Source organism: Danio aesculapii, chromosome 14, assembly GCF_903798145.1.
Source record: "Danio aesculapii chromosome 14, fDanAes4.1, whole genome shotgun sequence".
In the NCBI taxonomy this organism is placed as follows: Eukaryota; Metazoa; Chordata; class Actinopteri; order Cypriniformes; family Danionidae; genus Danio; species Danio aesculapii.
In genome coordinates this window covers 40,829,303-40,854,000 of record NC_079448.1, presented here as the reverse complement: position 1 = coordinate 40,854,000, position 24,698 = coordinate 40,829,303, and the positions used below count along the sequence as shown (strand labels likewise).

Genomic DNA, 24,698 nt, shown 5'->3' with positions numbered 1-24,698 from the left:
AGACTAACTCAGATCATGCCGTTTTCACATTTCTTCATTGATTCTTACTGTACTATTCTGTATGATTGGTGTTAAGGGGACTGTAATATTCTATTATGTTGAAGCTTTTAAATGTTCATGTAATGTGATGATGACTCGACGGTAATGTTTTTGTGATTCAGGTTCTCTGTGTTCTGCAGAATGTTGTAGGTATTTGGCTTTGACTCAGGGAGTGTGTTTCCATTCATTTATTGATTTCAATGGAATAACTTTTAGCAATTAATAGGGACGTTAATGAGCACATAGAGTCTGTTTTCCACTACATTAGTGATAAGTAGTCCTGGTCCAATGGTGAAGGCTTTAACGTAGTCTAAAGCTGTTGTGTGTTTAATGCAGAGTAGGCTTGACACGTAGAAGGGCACAGTTAAGTGGAAAAGCCGCTGTCACTTCTCTTCCACTGATGTGTCTTTTAGTGCCCTGTTAAAGTAAGGCTACAGCTATGTTTGATATGAGCTGTATAGTAAATGCGTTTGGGTTTTTCTCGATGTTAATGATTTACGTCCCGCTGGCTTTACATCTCAATCCTTCTACCTAGAAGTTTTGTAGTTAAAGTAGCATGTAGTTCTAGTTCGCTATTTCAGACCTGAGATCGGTGGTTCCCAAAGTGGGGTTTGCAGGACAATGACAGGGTCGCTTGGTGGTTAAAAAAAAAAAAAGTCAAATAAATGTTATTAAACTATTAAAATGACAATATTTTAACCATAACCCACAGAAGTTAAAAATAGTAGTTTTTAAAAGTAATGAAATATGCATATGACAAGCCATCTGTCTTTAAATTATTTTTTTTAAAGGATCTGTGTTTGTTAGATTAACACCACAGCAATATCGTCGACTGCAGCACATTGATTTTATAGCACCAGGTTAAACTTTCTGATACCTTTATGGCAATCAAATACATAAAAAATAAATACAGGCCACAACTAAACATCGAGAAGGAATCTGATTGGCAATCTCCAAAATTAAATCAAGAATAGAATTGTGCTGAAAAAATTAGCCGTGTTTCCACTATCGCACCTAAAGCGAGCAAGCCAGGGCCAGTCGAGTTTCCACTTTCACTTCCGGGGCCTGATCGGGCCAAAGCAGGGCTTCCTCGGGGCCAGCAGCTGGCCTTTTTCGTCCCGCCGAATACCTGGGCCAAAGAGGGCCAGCTGGGGCTTCAGGGGGGAGTGAAAGGAGAGGTGGACTTTGCCCGAGTCTGGTAAAGATTGCATGCCGCCATTACACTAGTTTTCCGATCGCACACGAGTACAAGCGCAAAATAAATAAATAAATAAGGGAAAGAAAAACATATAGCTGGTCAGTTTAAGGTAGGCTATTCCAAAAAAACCTTAAAGGCTAGGGATCTTTTTGCCTTTGATCGCTTTTATGTTTCCCTTTTAAATGCAAGGCTGTTGCATAAAATAATATAGTTTTAATTTAATAAGTGACATTGCTGCGTCCTCCTTGATTTTTCAATAACGCATAATCTTTAAACCATATTAAATGGCTCGTTTCCACTGACTAGTACAGTACGGTACAGGTCACCTTTATCAGGCTTGCGTTTTTCACTGCTAAAAGGGTACCAGTGGCTGGGTATACGACAGGTGATAATAAGTTAAACATGGCAGTTTGTTCACGTTTGCTGAAAAAATAATGTGCTCCTTTTTTCTGGCTTCTCCTTTGTTTCTTCGCGTGTCACTCTCGCATTTGTCAGTTTCTGACTGGATCTGGCTTCAAAAGCACATTATTATTACATGTATATATAATTTGGTACCCTTTCTCGTGTTTTGGTACCCTTTCGAAATGGTGCAGAAAAAGTGGTACTCAGTGGAAACTGAGAAAGTTTAAAAGGTGTGTTTGTATATATTGTAATATATTGTTTGTATATATTTGTTATATTGTAATAATTTAAAGAATTACAAGTATCGGATATAATAAAATCACATTAAATAAACCGATATAAAACAAACAAAAACAATGTTGGTATACACAGTACAAATAAATTGCACAGTTTCAAGCCATTTTAAACCTAAAGTGCATTTTTGCAGAAATTTCTTAAATTTAAACAAGTATAATCATTAGTTGTGATGGGTACTAAGCAAAATAATTGTAATTATCAGTTTAACCATTGTGACTAAAAGTAGCACTTGTCTAAAACGACAATACAATTATTAGACCTTTAGTCAACTAAAACTTGACGGAACAATAAATGTGGCAGTTTGACCTCAGAAAACAAGGAAGCTAAACTAGACACTTAGATAAGTTGTTTTGCAATGGATACATATTGCTGTTAGGTTTAAGTCTATATCTTCCTCCAATCTACCTTTTTTTGGACTACATTAAATCATGTTTTCATAATAAGAAACTTTACATAAATTCCCAAACATCTTAAAATGGTCAATCAGGCAAAACATGCATAAAACGTGGGCACATTTAGATTCATGCGAGTATATGTGTGGTATTTTTCCCACACACGATAGTTTCACATTAGTTTCAGCTTGATGCTTATCATAACTCTTATTGATAGTGAATGACACTGTAATCTGTATGTTTTGCGTATATTTTGCAGCTTTTTTCTGTTTACCCATATTAGAAGGGTTTTAGTTTCACTCAATACACATTTATATGATTGTTTACTATTTTTAACTGAGGCTAATAGTCTATTTTTGCATAATTTTGGAATTAAATTAAAAATTATTATTATTATTATTATTATTATTATTATTTATTTATTGCAGTTGGAATTGGAGATTAAAAAGCAAGTGAACAAGGTAGTTAATTCATTTTTTCTTTCCCCTTTAAAGCATAGGTGGCCTTGTATGGTGGTTTTAATATAGAGACATTAACCCACGCAGGCAGCGTTTTCCCAGCAGAGCTTTGTGATCTGTTTCCTCTGTGACGTTACACATGGCTTTTAGAGTCCTCTTTTTTTCAATCCCATGGCTCACGTCATGCTCTTTGTTCATAAATGCTTGGAGAAAAGCAGGAAGACTGTTTTACACTGAAGGTTCGTCCTGATTTAAGGCAGGGAACAACTGCTGTTAAAAGTGGCTGTACTAAGAATAGCATTTGCTGATGAGGTGGCATTGGCCTAATCCTTTGTGCACGCTGTTTTAGTTTGATTGCACCCCATCCCCCTTCAAAAGCCGGGATGCACCACGTGCCATGCTTAAAAGAAAATAGAGATATGATTGTATTATTTAGATTGCAATAACTCAATCTGTTGAAAGCTGTACAGTAGCTCTGAAAAGGAGTACTGTCCCTTTAAGAGCCATTCTTTACTAAACAGCCAGAGCAAGGAATTGAAGTGGCGAGTGTTTGAGCTTGAAAGAACTTTATTTGCTGGGCATTGTTGGTTTCTTGGTTACCAGCGCCACTTTGTTAGTTCTGCAACAACATAGAGCTGGAGCTTGCGCTGCCGTATTATTGTGGGATTTGTCCTGAGAGTGCTGCGTCAGCATACTTGCTCACGCTCTATGAATGCAGACTTGTCAAGCATTTAATTTTCTTCCTCTCTTCAACTCGTCATTTTTCACGCCCTCAAATGTTTCATTTGTGTCCATAGAAATGCCAAGGCTGAGGTAACTATACTCTGCAAGTAGCAGCAACTCGAAGCTAACAGTCAGGTTACTTGGCAACCGGTTTGGATAGTCTTTCCATTGTGGATTAGTTATAAATGACAGAAGCAGGGGCATGGGTGATGGCTTGGCTTTTGGATTTTAAGAATTTGTATCGTATTTGTGGTCATCTAGCGTTACGTTTCTAAAAATGACTCTTTTTGAACTGAATCCCTGTTTGTTTTGCGCCGTTTGATAATGGGCTGTTTGCCTGAGGCAGAAGCTCATTGATTTTTAGAGGCAGACCACAGTTGAGTGCCGGAAACATTACATGCGTCAGAGGTTTGTCAGACTGCTGGGTTTGGTGTTGTGTATGTACATGTTTTGAAACGCCTTGCAGTGTTAGGTTTTTCTCAGGCATTTTTTTTAGCCACCTTTAACATGAAAGGTTTTATATCAATAAAAATCTGTATCACTGACTTGTGTATGGAGCATAACAGATATTTTTTTGTCAAAATACATTTTAAAATTAAAATGACAGGAGGATTTTTTTATTTACACTGAAAATGTTAAATGCAAGTCAATTTAGTCAAGTACTTTCAACTAACGTTTGTGAAAATAAAATCTCAAATTAAGGATGATCTAATGTTCAGCTGTCCCATTGTAAAGCTGCTTTGAGAATAATTGTATGAGTCTTAAATCGAATTGAATATTGCACTTATTTTGATTGTTAAAGTTTTTGTCTATGACCCAGATACAGACAAGTCATGTTGATGTGTAGGTCACATTTTATTTAATTCATAAACAATGTAAAATGCTTATTGCATTAACATTTTAAGACAGTTGTAATATGTTTGTTCACACTCGATACAACATTTCAATTTAACTACAATATTCAAAATAAGGAGTGTTGTTAAGTGTGCCATCACAAAGGCATGGGCTGGAATAAGTTTCTGATAGTATGATAACCTTGGATAAAAACATCACGGTCTTGTTTACTGCTGTAAAATAATTTCTTTTTAAATGTCTTAGTAAAAACAACAACTTTTTTCCCCATTCAACACACTATATTACATTTTAGGAAACATTTATAATATTTTGCAACAGTAAACATGTCAGTCTACATAATTAAAATAAATCGTTGACTTCTACTACTTTCATTATTTTCAATAGCACAGATTTCCTTACAACACACAAAAAAACACTTAAAAACCCCTCTACATATACCTTAGAAAGGGTATAACAAAGCATTTTTGCGGTTTTAATCCCTTGACTTTTCTGAACCGCGGTAAACCTTAAAACCGGTTATTGTCCCATGCCTAAACGTTACGTAAAAGCGACTTCCGGATCCAAGCGCTCTATCAAACTGTATGGGGAAACTCAACAAATGGTTATTATAAAAGTTTACAAAGAGGTTTAATACTTTGGAAAATCAGGATCACAATATATATCAATGCCTAATATCAGATGGCCAGAAAGTAATTCATTTTTTTTATACATTGTTAAAATATTGATGTCTGTGATGCAGCAAGTCCAGAGACACCATGATTTAATATAAAATTCACTTAAATGTGTCAAATGACTACAAAGGGGTAAACGAGTATTTTCCCTATTCAAACGAGTAGCGGCTTAGACCCGGAAACCGTATTCAATATGTCACGACTTAACAAGCGGATAAAGGCAGTCAATAAAAGCATTTATAAGCACAGGCCTAAAATGTATTTGAACAAGTTATAGTGGCAGTTTTGCTTGCTTGACGTTCATGTAATTATTTAAGTTGCTTTGTGATTAAAGCCATAGCTAGGGCCAGACGGAATCTGTGGACTTTTTTTTGCTTTTTCTGCAGAGAATTTTGGTAAAAATCTGTGGATTTCTGCGCAGTTATTTTTGAAGTATCATAGCTAAAACCTTAATATGTTAAATAAGAAATAACATCTTTTTAACATTTAATTAATGTTTAAAATGCAAATCTAATTAGATTCACTTTATTTGGTAAACAAAGCAACTTTCTCATATAATATATCTACTAAAAGACAGAAAACATTACTTTACAAACTGCATTGTACATAAATCAGATCAACATTTTCGTATTAGTCAGTAATATGCCTGTAATTTAAAAACTGAATAAATTTAGATTTACACACATTTAATCGAGTAAATAAACAGAATTAATGATGCGCTGAAAATCTGCGGAATTCTGTGCGCGCCGATTCCGTGTGGGCCTAGCCATAGCATATTTCAATTAATACAAAAGAAATAATTACCTTGTTTTCTTTCGTTGCGCTGGAGTTTTAATTGAGTCCCAACATTAGGAAGTAATGTTAAAAATGTTTAAAAGCTCTTAAGTTAAATGGACTGTTCTTTAAATTGACTTATCACGTAGATAGCGTTGCTTTTTTATGGCTAGTAGCATCATCGATGTTCTGTTTTAGGCAATATTGTCAGGCCCCCCTTGCGTGAAGTCTTCTTGAAAGGACAGCTGCTTTGCTCTGAGCTGGTTTTATTTGTGTGCAGCAGCTGACTTGGTTAGGTTTCAGTCCACTATAGTAGTGGAGAAATGAGTAACACTCATGGTTTTGTTAGCAAAAAAAAATTCTTACGACTACAATTATGCAGTTGTCCACAGGTAAATGGTAAGTCTGGACTGTTGTAATGAAAGAGTTTGATTCTGTTAGTTTGACGACATGAATGTTTTTCTGAGATCCTCTGCAGCATGTCTCGACTTCACTGCAGAGAGGGACTGATGACTTTGCACTTTCTCTCTTCCAGGACTGAATAATGCTTTGACTGGGTTGGCCGCATTGATTACAGTAGCTCAACCCCATTCACTCTGTACCGCTAACTCTTAACCCTCTCCTCTCTATCTATCTGTTTCCCTGTCTTGCAGGTTTCTAAGCATTAAGACAATGTAATGAAGCAGAGCAGAGTGGTCGTAGCAGGATTTGCCTTCCAATCACACCCCGGCATCTAGGATCAAATTCACCAGAACCTGCCAGGCACTGTGGGCAACCTTTTTCCTGTTAAAGAACTTTCGTTCCATATACTATATATGTAATCGGTATATATAGATAAGATGCTCCGCATATATCTATATATTGGTATGTATATACTATATCCACACACAGAAGCAGGCTTGGTTTGGAGTTGGAAGCTGTAGCCTTTTCTATTGTCCTGTCCCTTAAGACTTTTCGCCCCCTCCTTCTTTGAAACGGAAAACTGTAGAAAAAGGGGATCTAATTGCGCACATGCCAATGTTTTCCCGAGATTACTCCTTCAGGAAATCTGTTTGGGGTCCTTTCTGAATTCTTGGTTGCCCATCAGAGCAGTTTTGGCCCCCTTTTCCCCCCCTTGTCATCGTCACAGAGAGTGGCACGAACCCAGACACTCTTCAGAATGGAGACATCCGAGACACATTTTCATCCTTTAATTTTTTTTATTCTTCTTTTCTTCAAACAAAGTGAAACATTTGAGATTAAACCTGATTTTGTTTTTTTCTTTTGGTTTTGTTTCAAGTGTATCCAAATAATTAAAAAGGCAAACATTGGGTTTTGTTCTTTTTTTCTAAAAAGGTAATTACGATTCTGCCTGCTGATATGTGCTAGAGAGCTTCTAATGTGAAGATTAAAAAAACATTCTAGTGACTACTAGGTTTCTCTTTAGAGCGCTGCATTAACTATATTGTACTTGGTATTCTGAAGTCTAAAAAAAATAAAAGAATAAACTCCACAAAAGCATATTCATTACAAATTAGGCATCACTCTGAACTAAACCTGTATGTTAATTGCTTAGATGAAATTTGTATGCATCGATCTGGGTTTTTTCTCTTTGAAAAATGTTCATGTTGATTGAGAAAGTAACCATTCGTACGATTAATTGCTATGATAGGCTCAATGTTTTGTTTTCGAGAGAAAAAATGTGCTCACTCCACCCTTCCCTTTACCATTTTATATGCATATATCTTTTTTTTTATCAGAAAAAATTATACTTTTTCAGTTTTATAGAGTTGTCTTTCCCTGTATTGAATCGATAATTTTTGGGGAAAGGGTTTTTTTTTGGCTGCTTCCTGTGGGGATGCAGCTCCTCTTGTAAAATATCTCTGGGACTTTTTCTCTTCAACATTTTTTCGCTACTGTACGGTAGCTTTTTTTTTTTTTTTTTTTCATTTAATTTCTTTTTTTTTTTTTTCTTTGCAAAGAAAATGTTGGAGGGTTTCCTTTCTATATAATTTTGGAGTCTTGAGGCAGGAGCAGTTTGATTTTTATTTTATTTTTTCTCCTCTCTCTTCTTTTCGGCTTTTAGCCAGTACAAATGCACACCAGTAACTTGGCTTTTTCTTTTTGTTGTTTTTCTTACCTCCAAACTGTCCCTCAGAACCAGCTTTAAGTACATTTACAGCTGGACAGTCTATAAAAGTGTAATTTATTCCCTTTTAGCATGTCAGAATAAATTAAAATGACTTCTCAGAACTGCTGTCCCAGTCTCTGTAATTTAACAAAACGCACATGACTTGGATTACTGATAGATTTTCCCCCTCCCCTTTCCATTTGTTCGGGTATCTGTCACTAGTCCGCACATCTATTGTTGAAGTACCACACAACCAGGCTGTTTTATTTTTGTTTGAAACAGAAAATCAACATGAAATGCTTTAAAATTGAGCAAAAGCAACTGCTTGGTTCTCAAAAAGATGTAAAGCTTTGAATGAATTTGTCTCAAGTGTTAAAAAGGGACACGTTTATGGAAATGAGGTATTGCTGTATTCCAGGAAAGCAATTCTTGTGGGGATGATGGGTAGTTCTAGGTGCTTGTGGTGTTTCAGATTTCCAGGATTTCTATCTGTAAATATTAAAATGGCTTCAAATGGCAGGTGTGGAAATTGGTTAATGTGCTTGACACACCACAGATACAACTGCTTCAGTTCATTTTTCCCTCAATCACATGTCGACGTTTTACATTATTCAGCAGTGGGTGATTAATGCTTTTATGCAGTACCAATTATAGCTTTTTTCTCTCAGCAAGGCAGCGTCATTGTCAGACTTGCTTATTGAGTCATCAGTAGGTATGGCAAAAGCATAGTTATAACTTGCCTCTTATTAAATTGTGTAAATCATAAATCCATGTGCTGGGAAAGTCCTGTTCACACCAAAAATGGGATCTAATAGGGCTACACGATACTGGAAAAATCTAACATTGTGATCTTTTTTTAATTTATTTTGTAATCTATATTGTGATATGAATACAATTTCACTAGATGAGTTAAATATTTGGGAAGAAATGTTTATTTTAGATTGATTGGGTTGATTCTGTAGGGCAGTGTATATGCATATAATATAAGAAACCGTCTACCAGCATCGATAAATTTAATAAATAAAAAGATACTAATTAAGTAAACACTGATTAAATTTATTAAGGTGTACAGCAGTTGAATAATCAATGTAAAATAATGCTCCCATAGTCTGATTTATTAACATTTCAATCATTATTAATCTGTCAAAGTTACAAACGGTATCATTTCTTATAGGCCTGAATGCTTTTAAAACACGGTCACCGGCCTCAAAAAACACCTTTTTTGCTCGCAAAATGATCAATTATAATCCAGACTCAACATTCGACTGTTCAACTATAGCGAATGATCACATTGCGATATTGTTGCTGAAATATGTTGTGCAGCCCTGGTAACTAGCTTCAACACCAAGAAACTGTAACTCTTTTTATTTGTGCTGCAATTTTGTCATCCGATTTAAATCTTCAGTTTTTTAATAGTCTGCGGATAATGATTGGTTTGATTGCCACTGTGTTTATAAGTAATTAGCCTGGAAGGAAATATGTAGTGATATTGTTAGCAGGGGCTTGTGCTATTGTTTTTATTCTTACTATTACACAGTCTTCATTCCACACAGGGAAAGTTATTTGTAACCATAATAATTGATAAACCTTTAGACGCGTGTTGTGAGCTGCAAAATCAATCAAGTCAATATCTACAGGTTTCTGACTTACTTAAGAGTGTCTTTTGTGTTTCAGAATAAAAAACCAACTCAGGTTTGAGACAAATGGAGTAAATGATGGCAGAATATTACTTTCTCTTTAAGACTACAATTTTCGGACTAGTAAGCTACAGCAAACTGCACTTTTTCCATTGGTATCTCTGAACAGTGACCAATGCTATACTACAGAAATTTACTGACACATTCTTAAATAGTAAAACTGTAAATCATTTCATCTCCGGGTCCCAGGAGTGTAGAATGATTTGAAATATGTTGTCATTAACTGCTACAACCACTATTGGGTTCAAACTTCAGAATCTTTTAAGAGATGGGTCAAATTAGTGGGTTTTATAAGTTTTCATCTATTGCACTGTAAATTCACACTGTGTGATGTCCACATTATATATATTTTTGGGGTCATTTATCAACACAGCTTGAAAGCTCTACATAGTTAAAGCTGATAGTAGAGCATCATACTGTATGTCCAACTGCCAACACAATGTGTTTTTATTTTTTACACTTAAATTTAACATCTTGCTATTTTAAAGTGAAGACCACTTGCGCATTTTTGTTCAACAAAATAGTAGCACACGAGTACATTAATTGGGATGCAGATTATAAACTAGATCCTATTCTAAATAGTATGTTGTTTAACAGTTCAAAATGTCGGAAGCTTAAATTATACGTAAATCAAAAAGATGATGCCTCGACTACATGCTGTTTCTACTTAAAAATGCAGCAGAATCGAAAACCAAAACACAAATTGGACGTAAATCGTTTGGTTTTTGTCATTAAAAAGATGTTGTTCACGAATGCGCTGACATTCTCACATCTTAGTCATGATGAAATCATTATATGAAAATCAAGCATAAAGTTAAAATCCTGAGATCCAATTCAGCTGCTGAATCATGACAGCATCATAACTAAAATGATTAAGTACTTCTGGAACCTGGCTAAAAAAGTGGTCAGCCATTAATGCTTGCTATCCTGGGTGTGAACGTGTCTTAAAGAAAAAGTTCATCCAAACATCAAAACTTGCTTTCCATTTACTCGCATTTGATTTGTTTTTCGGGATTTTTATTTTTTTTTGTTAGACACAAAAGGTGAAGTTTTAAAGAATGTGTGAGATCCATAGTATGAAAACAAACCAACTAAAGTACCATGGTAGTCAATGGTATTGGCTGGTTTCCGATAGTCTTCAAAATTCTTCAGAATTCAATGTTTGAAAAAATCTTTTATATTCGAGTGAACTCTCCTTTTCAAGGAACGCTCTAGTTTTTATTTTGGAAACCTACAAATCCCCTTGAATTCAGCTGATCTACGGCCCTGGCAGGAGCGTTTTTTTGTTTGTTTGTTTAGCTTAGCATAAATCATTGAATCATATTAGACCATTATCATCTCAAAAATTTCAAGTAGGTTTATCATTTAATATGTAGATTTTTTTTCAGTTTAAAGCTAGACCCTTTAGTTGTTATTCATTCATTCATTTTCTTTTCGGCTTAGTCCCTTTATTAATCTGGGGTCGCCACAGTGGAATGAACCGCCAACTTATCCAGCATATGTCTTACACAGCGGATGCCCTTCCAGCTGCAACCCATCACTGGGAAACACCCATACACTCTTATTCACACACCACGGACAATTTAGCTTACCCAATTCACCTGTATACCGCATGTCCTTGGACTTAAGGGGGAAACCGGAGCGCGCAAACACGAGGAGAAAACGCAAACTCCACACAAATGACCCAGCAGGGGTCTCAACTGGCGACCTTCTTGCTGTGAGGTGATTGTGCTACCCATTGTGCCACCATGACGCCCCCTTTAGCTGTTATATTATGTACTAAGACCAACGTTGGCCAACAAAGTTCCTTGATTATTACGCCAGAAGGAGCTTTAGAGTTTGTTTTCTGCATAGCAATGCCAAGATTGAATTATTGCAGAAATTTATACATTAATACTAAATACCCCCCCAAAAAGCTAAATAAAATGAAAAATAAATACAAAGCAACGCAAATAAACAAACAAAAATGTATTTCTACATCAAGCCATTCATACACAACCAGCATGTAAAAAGCAATTAATAAATAGGATTGGATGAGAGTATAGTTTCTAGCCACACCCGTCTAGGAAAAAGGCAACTTTTCATTTTCCATTGGTCTTCGGACATGATGTCACAACATAAGTCAAGCTTCAAATAGGAAAATCATCGAAACCTTTTTTTTTTTTTGAGAGAGAGAGATGCTAATGGTCTAATCCGATTTAATGATTTATGCTAAGCTAAGCTAAAAGTGCTCCCACAAGACCCGGATATCGTCTGAATGGATTTTAAAAAAATGGTAAAACTCAGCAGTTTAACTCTAGGGGACTTAAAATGAAACCCATTACCAAAAAAAGTGAAGTGTTCCTTTTAGTGTAGTCTCTAGTGGGACAACAGGAAAATAAACGTGAGCAGAGGCGGGGGAAGGGACTGTTTCAGATCAACACATGTATAAAACAGCTGCTTTGTAGAGCGACCCACAGAACAAACCTGTTCAACAAAAACCACCCGTATGTGTAGTTCAATCACATTCGCTGCCTTGAATGAGAGCACTTTCTTCTTCAGAGAGCTCTTTTTTTGTGTGCGTGTGTGTAGTCTTCAGTGTGTTATTTAAAGATGGCCTTCATTCATAAAGTATGAATGACTGGTTGCCCACTAAAGGCTCTGCTCGGAGGCTCGCTCTTCCCTTTATGGAGGTGGAGTCCTGATGACACACGTCCTACTGGAGCTCTGTAATGTAATCCACGCCACACTTTAATCTGCCATAATTCCTCTGTTGCTCATATAATGAAGTCAGTGTTTTAAATTACTGAAGTTTTATACATGAAATATAACTAGCTCTTTAGAAGATGGTCCATTGGTAACTTGAATTCATGTGTAGTGCACTGAAATATGGTCCCATTCATAAATCAATTTGAGCGATACGTTTGTTATTAGTATTTGGTAGGTACCGATGTTAGTTCATTTGTTTTATTAGAAATGTTCCAGAGTATCCGTGGGGTCTTAAAATATCTAAAATCTCAAAAAATAAATTTTAGGCTTTAAAAAGTCTTAAATTTACAAAAATATAGTGTTGTAGATCTTAAATGTTTTTTTTAACAGGTCTTAATTTTCCTTTGATCACGTATACCCAATCTGGCCATTAACACCCATGCAATCACCAACAATCCTAATCGCAATAAAACTTTTAACTTTTTATTTAAAAAGCCCCTATCATGGGTTTCTGAAAACGAGCTTCCATGCAGTGTGTAACACCAACACAATCTCGCGGCAATTCGTAACTTTTTGATTTAGTGGCTAATTCGTATGAATTTGTACGATCTAATTCGTACATTTTCGTACGATTTGCTCATCCCCCAATGACGGTTGGGTTTAGGGGTGGGGTTAGGTGCCACGCCTCCTTTTTAAAATCGTATAATTTCGTACGAATGAACTCTTACGAATTCGTACGAATTAGCCACTAAACTGACAAAATGTAAAATACTTACGTTTTCTCGTGAGATCAGGCTGGTAACACAGCTCTAATTGAATGAAAGTATCCAGCTAAGGTTTAAATCTAACAGTTAAAATCTAACAACTATTGATTCTTTAGCGAAATAGTTGACTCAGAGTCGAATAAACGAAACGAGTTGGGTTCGGATCTTTTGTTTGATCGCATTGACGTGGACGTGGTACATCACCAAATATGTACTTCCAGTTCCGGTAAAATGTGGAGGTGCGGACAGTGTTGCAATATTGGGTAGATTTGAATTTATTTTTGTGGGGTAAAAAGTTATTGAAAATTTGAACAAAATTGTTTCCATGGAACATAGCCACCCCCCACCCCCCGCACCCCCACTAAGCGTGATTTAGGCGACCTTCACAAAACCAACTCAAATCGATTGTGTAGAACCCAGCATTTTTTTTTAACAGTAAATGAAACTTTCTTGATAAATGTTTTATTTCTAAATCACACAAGTTTGAAAGAGAGGCAAACATTTTGACTTGAATGCAAGATATTTTATTCGTTTAGATCAGGCATGTCCAAGCTCGGTCCTGGAGGGCCGGTGTCCTGCAAAGTTTAGTTCCAACCCCAATCAGACACACCTGGGCTAGCTAATCAAGCACTTACTAGGCTTTCTAGAAACATCCGTGCAGGTGTGTTGAGGCAAGTTGGAGCTAAAATCTGCAGGACACCGGCCCTCCAGGACCGAGTTTGGACACCCCTGGTTTAGATGCTTGATACAAAACCAATGTTCTAAGATATAACATTTATAAAATTGATGTGAAAAGCAGTTGTAGGAAGATTCAAATGGATATTTCTTACATTCGTTTAATGTTACAAATCAATCTTCGAATATTTACTAATAGTCTAGAATAGGCCCATTGGGTCATTTATAAAATTACTATTTATTTTAAGCTAATTCTTTTTTTTTATCTAAAAAATGATGGTAGTTTCCCAGTTCATCAAGGCAGATATTTAAATATCCATTTATTGTCATTTATTAAATCAATGTTCTTATAATAGTGTGCACTTAATACAATTACTTAGTTTTAGCATACTTAATTTAGATTTATTCATTAATTCATTTTCGTTTTGGCTTAGTCCCTTTATTAATCCGGGGTTGCCACAGCGGAATGAACCACCAACTTATCCAGCATGTTTTACGCAGCGGATGCTCCTCCAGCTGCAGCCTATCTCTGGGAAACATCCATACACACTCACACTAATACACTATGGACAACTTAGCTTACCCAATTCACTTGTACCACATGTTTTTGGACTTTGGGCGAAACCGGAGCACTAAGAGGAAACGCACACAAATGCAGGGAGAACATGCAAACTCCACTCCACACAGAAATACCAACTGACCCAGCCGAAGCTCGAACCAGCAACCTTCTTGCTATGAGGCGACAGCATTACCTACTGCGCCACTGCATCGCCAATTTATATTTGTTATTGTATGTTAATAATCAAAACTAGCTTTTTGCTGGATTGGTTTCCTTTTTTATCATGGCAGGAAAAAAATCAATATCACCAGAATGCAGCAGAGAGAAAATCCTATTATTTATAGATCAGTGTTTTATAATATTACTGTGCATTAATAAAATTGCACACTTTTACTGTAATATTTTGATCATGTTAAGATGTTATTTATATTTTTAACAGATATAAAATGTAAAAATAAAATCTTAACATGTAAAATATATTACATTAAAAACGTGCAATTTTATTTTGTCATTATGTTAACAATTAAAATCACCTCTTCTTGAGACTTTCGATCATGTAACTACAAAATAAAATAAATAAATAAAAATCTCTACAGATATTTTTTGGGTTATTTAGTGTCATAGCACATTAATTATATTGCTAGTGTTTGTTAGTTTTCTCGTATATTCAAAAGTATTTACTTTTTCTGTAAAAGCCTCAGCCGAACAACACAAACGTGCAACATTTGTATCACCCCTCGTTCATCCATTCAGAGATTTCAAATTCAGACAGAATAAAAACGTAAACATAGCATCTGTAGATGTGATATCGTGAGGATTCTGACGTGCTGTGTGTCATGAGATGAATTTACAGCAGACTTTAATCTCATCCAAGCAGCAGATTAATCTTTGGATGAGTGTTTAGTCCAGATCCAGCATCACACACACAAACATACACTACACACAGAGAGACTATACACTGTTTATCAAAGGCACACCTTAATAATAAACTCACCTGATCAAGAATGATGTCAGACTGAACTGACAGACGTCTTTCATTAACTACACATATCAAATCCAAATGTGATGACTGAGGAAAATGTCTTTAATAACACAGCTTTAAGATTGTCTACGTTTAACTAGGTGACGAATACAGCAAAAGTGTGTTATTTAACTTTATATATTCATAACTTGGGAGAAAAGGAGCGTTTTTCCCACGAATGCTTCAGGCAACGTGACACACAGAGTCAAACACAGGCGCCTCCTCGTGGCATTAACGATACACTGCATCTGCTTTTCTGCTTCAGGAAAAGGTCACGTTTCATCCTGCTGTTTGAGCGTCAGCTGGTGGGCTGTGTTCAGTAACTGTATGCGTTTACTACGAAGAGTAAATGAAAGACAATCCATCTGAAATAATATCATTGTCTTGCAGAGCTGAGGGGATTGTATTGCTGGACCCCCGCATGCTTTCACTGTATGTGTGTAGCTACTATAGGAGAAAAGGAATTAAGAAAACAATATATTAGGGCTGCATGATTTAGGAAAAATCTGACATTGCAATATTTTGTTTTGCTGCGATATATGTTGCGATAAGATAAATGTGTCAGATGAGTTGAACAGCTCTATTTAGAAAGATTTCATTAATTTAGACTGACTGAGATGATCAAGTGTTTGTCTATCTAATAAATTACAATCCAAAATCAATAAATAAACATGCTTTATAGTTTTCTTGGGAGTCTAACAGTATCAAGTACAGAAATTGAACAATCAAATGTAAAATAGCATGGTCATCATTGAATAAATATAAAAATATATGATATTTAATAATATTTTTATCTGGCAGCACGGTGGCACAGTGCGTAGCACAATCGCCTCACAGCAAGAAGGTCCTTGGTTCGAGCCCCGCCTGAGTCAGTAGGCATTCTCCCTGTGTTGGTGTGTGTTTCCTCCGGGTGCTGAAGGAAAATCCAATAACATGGTATAGGTGAACTGGGTAAGCTAAATTGTCTTTAGTGTATGTGTGTGAATGAGTGTGTATGGATTCCCAGTGATGGGTTGCAGCTGAAAGGGCATCCGCTGCATAAAATACATGCTGGATAAGTTGCCGGTTCATTCCGCTATGGCGACCCCTGATTAATAAAGGGACTAAGCCGAAAAGAAAATAAATGAATGAATGTCTTTATTTATTTTTTTTTTTTGATGTTTATTAAATAATCCAATCCTGTGATGGGACTATTGCAGATACACATTGCGGTATCAATGCCAAAACGATATATTATGCAGCCCTAGCCGATATTATATATATATATATATATATATATATATATATATATATATATTGTTTTTTTTTCCCTTTTAGGTTCATGACAAAATGTCATTAAAATGTTGTTATTTTAGACCCACACAGAATCTGTGAATATAAAAAATCCACTGATATGTTTTTGCCTGTCACAATAATCAATACATTGACATCATGAAATCCTTGGACATGATCTCAATATTTATTTGGTGTTTCAAAATATATTTACAAATGCACAAATAACTGATAAAGACATTTTACAAGGATATTTACATTTACTGATTTAACATCAGATTACCGAATCTAAATAACCTTAAGGATGAAAATGTAAATGTGTATATTTATAATAATGTTAAATAATATGCAGATGTGTATATGAATTATGTATAATACAATTAGTAAAGTAATATTTTCTGTCTATATTAAGCTATATTAAGCCTATATTAAATTATTAAATGAGAGACTTGCTTTGTTTGCCAAACAAGGAGCTCTAATTGGTTTGCATTGAAACCTTAAATACAAGTTTAAAACTGTAATATTTTTAGCTACTATATTCTACTCTCAAAATCATTCCACATAAATCTGCAATTGTTTTTTTTTTCTTATATATAAAACTTTGCGCAGAAATAGCAAAACATGTCTGGAGATTCTAGCTATCTATTTGTCTATCTATCTGGCCTTCAGTCTACTTAGGCTATAATTTAAATGTTGACATCACAGTTTTATGTGTTTTTAAATGGTTGGTGCTCCATAAATTATTAAAATTATGATGTTTGTGAGTCAGGTCAACTCAATTGTTTTTAATACAACTCATAAAATTTACTAATTTAGCATCCTTCTAGTATGTTTAACACATTGCTAGCACATGTCTAGCACAAACACAATTAACACTAGTTTGTCAGCAAGTTCAGAACATGCTTTGCTTGCTTTTTAGCATTATTTTACACAATGCATAATGTTAATTTTCCTTCGGCTTAGTCCCTTTATTCATGAGGGGTCGCCACAGCGTAATGACAGTGGTGAAAACCGGAGCACCCAGAGAAAACCCACCCCAACATGGGGAGAACATGCAAAATCTACACAGTCAGCCAATTGGTCCATTCCAGCGACCTGCTTGCTGTGAGACAACAGTGCTAACCAATGAGCCACCATTTCACCCACAATGCTAATGTTTCTAGCATAATTTAGCACACTTCTTGTAACACATTACTAGCACATGTCTAGCACAAACACATATAACGCTATTTTGTTAGCAAGTTTAGAACATGCTTTGCTTGCTTTTTAGCAAGCAAACTAAATAGAAACCTAACTGACTAGCTAGCTGATCTGGCTTCATGCTTGTTTTGTTTAATCAGGCATGAAGCCAGATTAGCTAGCCAGTTAAGTTTTAGTTTAGTGTGCACAAAAATGGTTTTAAGTACCATGAAGGTATTGTAGCTTAGCTCAGCTGCATGCTTGAAACATTAGCAATGTGTAAAATGATAAAAAGCGTGTTCTAAACTTGCTAAAATTAGCATTGTGTTTGTGCTAGACATGTGCTAACAATGTGTTAAACATGCTAGAAGTGTGCTAGATTATGCTAGAAACATTAGCATTGTGTAAAATAATGCTAAAAAGCAAGCATGTTTGCTTACGAAATAGTGTAGATTGTGTTTGTGCTAGACATGTGCTACCAATGTGTTAAACATGCTAGAAACATTAGCATTGTGTAAAAAATGCTAGCATGTTCTAAACGTGCTAACAAAAAAGCGTTAATTGTGTTTTTGCTAGCAATGTGTTAAACATGCTAGAAGTGTGCTAAATTATGATAGAAACTTCGTTGTGTGAATAAAAAACGAAAAAGTTGTGAACTTGCTAATGAAATAGTGGTAATTGTGTTTGCGCTACATGCAAGCAATGTGCTAAACATGCTAGAATTGTGCTAAACATGCTAGAATTGTGCTAAACATGCTAGAAACATTGATGCTAGAAGCGTTAAGTCATGCAGTAGGCCACACGGCTAGGCTTTGTCTACAAAATTTACTGGTTTAGATAATTTCTCACACACAAATTATTAAAAAGAAGTGCGTTTGGCAGACAAAACGTTAATGTGATAATTAAAGGAATCCTGTGTCCAAAAAAAAACTAATTAGAGCGGCTCATGAAACTGCAATGAAAAGCGCGAGGCACCTTTACAGTCAGACACACCCAGCTCAAAATGCCCTCAGCATGTGGTGTCATTCACCGGCTCACACATTTCGACACGCCCTGACTTTAACTGGCATTTGCTTTGACGTTTCGCAATGCACACTTAACACACAGATAGTTCGATGTCTTTCAGCTGCATTAATCCAGTCACAGAATCCATTAGAAGACAAAGCTGAGTGAACGAGTGTGAATTATTCATCAGCCACTCCTCACACACAGAAAGAAAAGGCCATTACAGTCTGGTGAACTATCCAGATTACACATTTTTACTTCACTTGTCATGACTTTATTGTTTTAAATGACGAAATCTGCAAGGATATAATCAAAGTAAGTAGCAGGAGTCTTGAGATGCTGTCGTAAAAATAACAATGGTTTAGTGAAACCAGTCAAACAACATACACGGCTGATTTTATTGTATTGACTTTTGAGTAGGCGAGATATTATTTAAAAATAGCAGCGACGAGGCTGTTCACTTGAGTTTTCTGTGAATTAAAATTATAATTTTTTGTAATAAAAATTTAGTTTGTGAATATTTACACCAGCCTTTACATTACATTACTAACCTGTCCTAAGTTACTTTTTTAGAAACATTAGCAAAATAATGTGTAAAATAATGCTTAAAAGCAAGCAAAGCATGTTCTAAACTTGCTAACTAGCGTTGTGTTTGTGCTAGACATGTGCTAGCAATGTGTTAAACATGCAGTTTGCTAAATTATGCTAGAAATATTAGCATTGTATAAAATAATGCTAAAAAGCAAACAAATCATGGTTTAAACTTGCTAACAAAATAGTGGTAATTATGTTTGTGCTAGACCTGTGCTAGAAACATTAGCATTTTGTAAAAAAAATGCTAATAAAACATGTTATAAACCTGCTAACAAAATGGCGTTATATGTGTTTGTGCTTTGTGCTAAATGTGTTAAACGTGTTAGAAGTGTGCTAAATTATGCTAGAAACACTAGCATTGTGTAAAATTATCTTAAAAATCAAGCAAAGCATGTTGTAAACTTGCTAAATAGCAGAGATGAGGCTTTTTATTTGTTTTCTGTGCATTATGCTTTTTAAAAAACTGATCACTAATTTAGACTAACAAAAACATTTGGCAATGAAAATTTAGTTGAATGAAAGTGAACGATACACTTACCTTAATGTACAGTTGAAGACAAAATGATTAACCCTCCTGTGAAATTTAAAATCTTTGTCAAATATTTCCCAAGTGCTGTTTAACAGAGAAAATTTAGTTTTAATAATTTCTAATAACCAATTTATTATGTATTAGCCACTTAGATTTGCAATATATTGGAAAAAATACAAATACAATCAATAAAATGAAGGCGAAACATTATGCCAACTTTAAAATATATTTTATCTTCTTATCATACAGATCAACCTTGAGTTGGTCAAATTCAGATTAAAATAGTTTTGAGAACAATAACATTCCTGTTATGTTCAAGAACATCTATGTCATTAAAATGCAACTATTTCAGTGTTGCTAGAATGTTATTAAAATGAAGGTGAAGGAACATTGCAGGAACATTTAAACAATGTTCCACAAACATTAAGAGAACTGAAATTTGAAATGTTTTAGATGTTTCAAATCACACAATTAAAAATGATTCAATGGATTTACTACATTTTTTAAGGTAAATGGTTCCAAACATTTTATTTGGTCTGAATGTAAACAAACAAATGAGATTAAACATTACTAAATTGGTTTGTTTCAATTCAGCCCATAAAATCTGTTTGCCACAATTTATTTAAATATTTTTGGTGCAGTTAACCAAAATAGAAGGTTTTTACAAATTTAAGTGGATTGAACATAAAACATTTAAGTTACACCCCCCCCTCAAAAAAAAACAGCCTGATCTCACAAGGAAATGTAACTATTTCACATTTTGTTAGTTTAGTGGCTAATTCGTACATGTTAAGTTGTATGGAAATGTATGATTTTTAAAACAAGGTGTGGCACCCAACGCTGCCTCTAAACCCATCATTGGGGATGAGCAAATCGTACTAAATTGTACGAATGAGATTGTACAAAATCATATGAGTATTGCCACTAAACAGCCGATTCGAATGTTATCACTTAGTTGAATGGCCGTTATCAGTGGCTCAGCTGATAGACATGGGCCAGTAGGGGCTATCACCCATCCACATGGTTAATCAGCTATAGATCACATACGGCTGTGGCCAGAAGTTAACGAGAATTATTTATATTATTTATAAAATTTCCCATTAACGTCTACCCCTACCCCAACCCCAAACCCAACCGTCTCAGTAATGTAAAAACAGATCTGGATCTGGGGTCTTGTCTATTAGAATAGCTAATTAACCATGTGGATGAATGATAACAGCCTTCTGAACTTACCAGTAGGTGCAGAAGGCCGCTACTGGCCCATATCTAGCAGCTGATAACCACTGATAACGCCCATTATATCGAGTGATAACATTCAAAGCAGGTGCACTAAATCAAAAAGTTACGAATTGCCGTGAGATTGTGTTGCAAAAAACTCAACAATCGTGTTGATTCAGCTCATTTTAAATTTGTTTAAACAAGCAGCAAAAATAATTGTTAGGAGTGTTTGTTCACATTGATGATTAATATCCACTTAAACAGCAGTCATGCTAACATGTTACTAGAATAACTGAATAGCACCCATCTGAACAACACACAGTGGTCAGTGTGGCAGATCGCAGGAACTCTCAGTCCAAATGGAGCAGCAGTGTGTGGTCTTGGTTTAACAGATGGCTAAAGACGTTTGGCCTTGGCAACACTGGCATTTGACGGAGAAAAATGGAGGGAAGAGGAAGAACACACCTTGGCATGCCAGGTGTGCCATAATCAGATGAATCAGTTTGAGTGTGTGTGTGTGTCACGTTTACACGCCATTACCAACCATACCAGTCTCTCCACCCTGCAGATCTGTTCTTCTGCGTCATATGTGCATGTCTGAGCCAGAACTGAGCTTTGTGTAACATGTAGGTCAGAGTTTGTACTTGCCATTTACAGATAACTTTTTACACAACAAGAGGTTATGTAAAAATATCCAAACTTTTCAAATCTGTCAATTAAATGATGAAATGTTGGACTGTATAGACCCATTCCACCTAAATCCTGTCCTAAACATGCTGCTTGAGTCAGTTTTACTGATCTATTGAGTATTTTTTCAATTCCGCAAGTGTTTCTTTAGACACGTGGATCAGCCTTCTGAGGTTTCCATGCTGTTTGAGCAGAGAATCGTGACTCATGGATGTTTTATTGCTAATCTGCAAACAAAGGCATGGAAAAGCTTACTGTTTAGCATTTCCTTTATCCACTATTCAAACAGGCAGTGGCTATAGCCTGTGAAAAAAACATGATATCTTTTTCTGATTATGCTGGGTTGAGATATGAGTTTCTACATTTGTTTCTTTTACATTATATATTCCGTAAATAACACACATATTTGATAATTTTATTTGGAATCACTAATACTGATTAAAGCAGCACAGCATTCAAATGATCATAAAGACTACATTATGTTTCACAGTACAAGCGATGTGCAAATAAACACAATCACTGAATATCTTTTACATGACGATATCAAAACACTCAAATCAGCTCTGCACAAAGAAGTAAATAAATAAATACATAAAGGAATATCTACAAATTAAGGATAGAGATGACAATGTCTTTTCCAAAAGTGCAGACCGCCTATTATTGCAGACACGGAGCAGTATTTAGCAAGAGTCTTTCATACTGAGTCCAGCAATTTGTAATACTCTCTTACACACAAACACAAACCAACAACCTGGCTTGTTTTTAGGTGGCTAAAACTGAAGACTAAAACTGGTTCTAAAACTAAACCCTTCTGCTGGTAATTCTGATGACATTTCATCAATTTTGAATAAAATGTTGTCAGTTCATTGCAGCAAATAGACGCCATGATTTCAAACATGGTTATATTCATTTTTAGGCGACACTGACCAACATTTTAACCAAAGACTCAGGAAACCAGTTTTTGATGGAATAACCCACAATAAATACACTAAAATATTTGACTTTAAATTTACAGTAAATTAATTGCATTGATTTCACAGTAAGGTACTGTGTGTAAATGTACAGTAAATTACTGTGAGGTACTTCATAATAACAATAATCTGTAAATATTTCTGAATATCAAAAAAAGTGCCTGTACTAGTATAAAACGTGCAAAAAAATAGCATTTTTTACAGTAATTTACTGTAATCATAATGCCAGCCTTAATTTCACAGAATGTCCTCACTGCAGCCCACAGCTTGATGACATAGGCGAACGTCAACTACGTAGCAGATCTTACTGCTGTGACGGTTGACTTTGGGGGGGGGGGGGGGGGGGGGGGGGGTGGCGTGGTATAGGCGATCGTCAACTATGCAGCAGACCATGCTACTGTGACGGTTGGGTTTAGGGTAGAGGGAGGTTAAGGCAATAGTCAACTACCGCCCACTAAGGTAACGCCCAAGCTACTGTGACAGCTGGGTTTAGGGTAGGGGGAGATGTAGGTGATTGTCAAGTACAGAGCGGACCTGGTCAAATACGTCATCAAGCTGCAGAGAGGACTGTCTTTAATTTTACAATAAAATTTTAAATACAAAAAATTAAACAGTCAAATCCTGTAAAGTGACTCTAATTTAATTAACTGTGAAAAATTACAGTAACATGTTGTGAAATTCTGGGAATTTATAAGTGTAGGCTAAACATGCAATGAAGATCTTTATCATACACATTTGTACACAGCACCTTATAACTTGTATTTTATTGCAAATCTGTACATACAATTCATCATTCACAGCTCTTTTGTCTAATGCATCACTGTTTAATGTTTGTTCTATTTTCTCTTATTTATATTCTTGTTGTCACTTTATGTACACTGGAAGCTTCTGTAGCCAAAACAAATCCCTTGTGTGTGTAAAGTACACTTGGCAATAAAACTGATTCTGAAGATAAACTCATCTTTTCAATTCTCAAGATCATCACTGATAAGATTTTATTTCAGAAAAAAATCTATGTAATATTTAGCATCTAAAATGCACAGAATATTATTCCAGGCATGTAACAGCTAACAAAGTCAGTTCACTATACTGGAAGAAAATACAATACAATAAATGCCTAATATTGTTCTCTCTCTGGTTTCTGGCTATAAATCTGCACTTTTCACAAATCCCCCCCCCCCCCCCCCCCCCCCCCCCCAATCTTTTTTACAGAAAGATGTAGATGTAGACAAATGCAGAAATGCTTGATTTGACCTGAAAGCCACATTGTCATCACTTGTGTAGCGTCTTGTCTTCTGAAGCACATGCATCTTTGATTCAGCGTTTCTGCCAGTGTGAATCAACAGAGCTGAATGCACAGATCCTCCATCCCTTCCTCATATGCAAGCATAACATATCAAGAGTAATGACACTGATCTCTGATGGAGGATATAAACTGACTTAAACACTAAAACTTTTTTTAAAATCACACTCAGAAAATGACTAGTTCACACTTATTTAACATGAGTTTAAACAACTCAATTCTCATGAAACAACTCAATTTGTTTAATCCACAAACATTTGTTAAAAAAACAATTAGGTTAATTTATGTTGGGACACCATTAAGTAATTGTGCAGAACTGTGCAGTTGTGTTGTATATATCCTACATTTCAGATTTCATGAGTTTACATTTAAATGAGGAATGTTTTTTACAGTGCATTATAAAATACATATTTTGTCAGAGATTTCAATTCTGATATACACTTACATTTGTAAGATATACAATTTGATTTATGACTGATTCAGTTTGCATTAGAATTGCAAAAAAATAAAAAAAAAATAAAAAAAATCTATCTTGCAATGCGTTATACATTCACAATTCTGTCTTTTTATATTTAACTTCCTAAAATGTCAGAATCTGACAAATAAATTCAGAATCG

At 35.4% G+C, this 24,698-nt stretch overlaps 1 protein-coding gene across 3 annotated transcripts in view; it reads left to right on the top strand.

Annotated features, from left to right (window-relative positions):
- The window catches only part of csnk1a1 (casein kinase 1, alpha 1), a 23,740-nt gene extending 15,302 nt beyond the window's left edge, over positions 1–8,438 (top strand). For all 3 annotated transcript variants that reach the window (XM_056472677.1, XM_056472675.1, XM_056472678.1), the window contains one exon: positions 6,463–8,438. In XM_056472677.1, the coding sequence (XP_056328652.1) occupies positions 6,463–6,470 (8 nt within the window). In that variant the 3' untranslated portion in view covers positions 6,471–8,438. The remainder of the gene's footprint in view (positions 1–6,462) is intronic.
- The last annotated feature ends 16,260 nt before the right edge of the window (positions 8,439–24,698 follow it).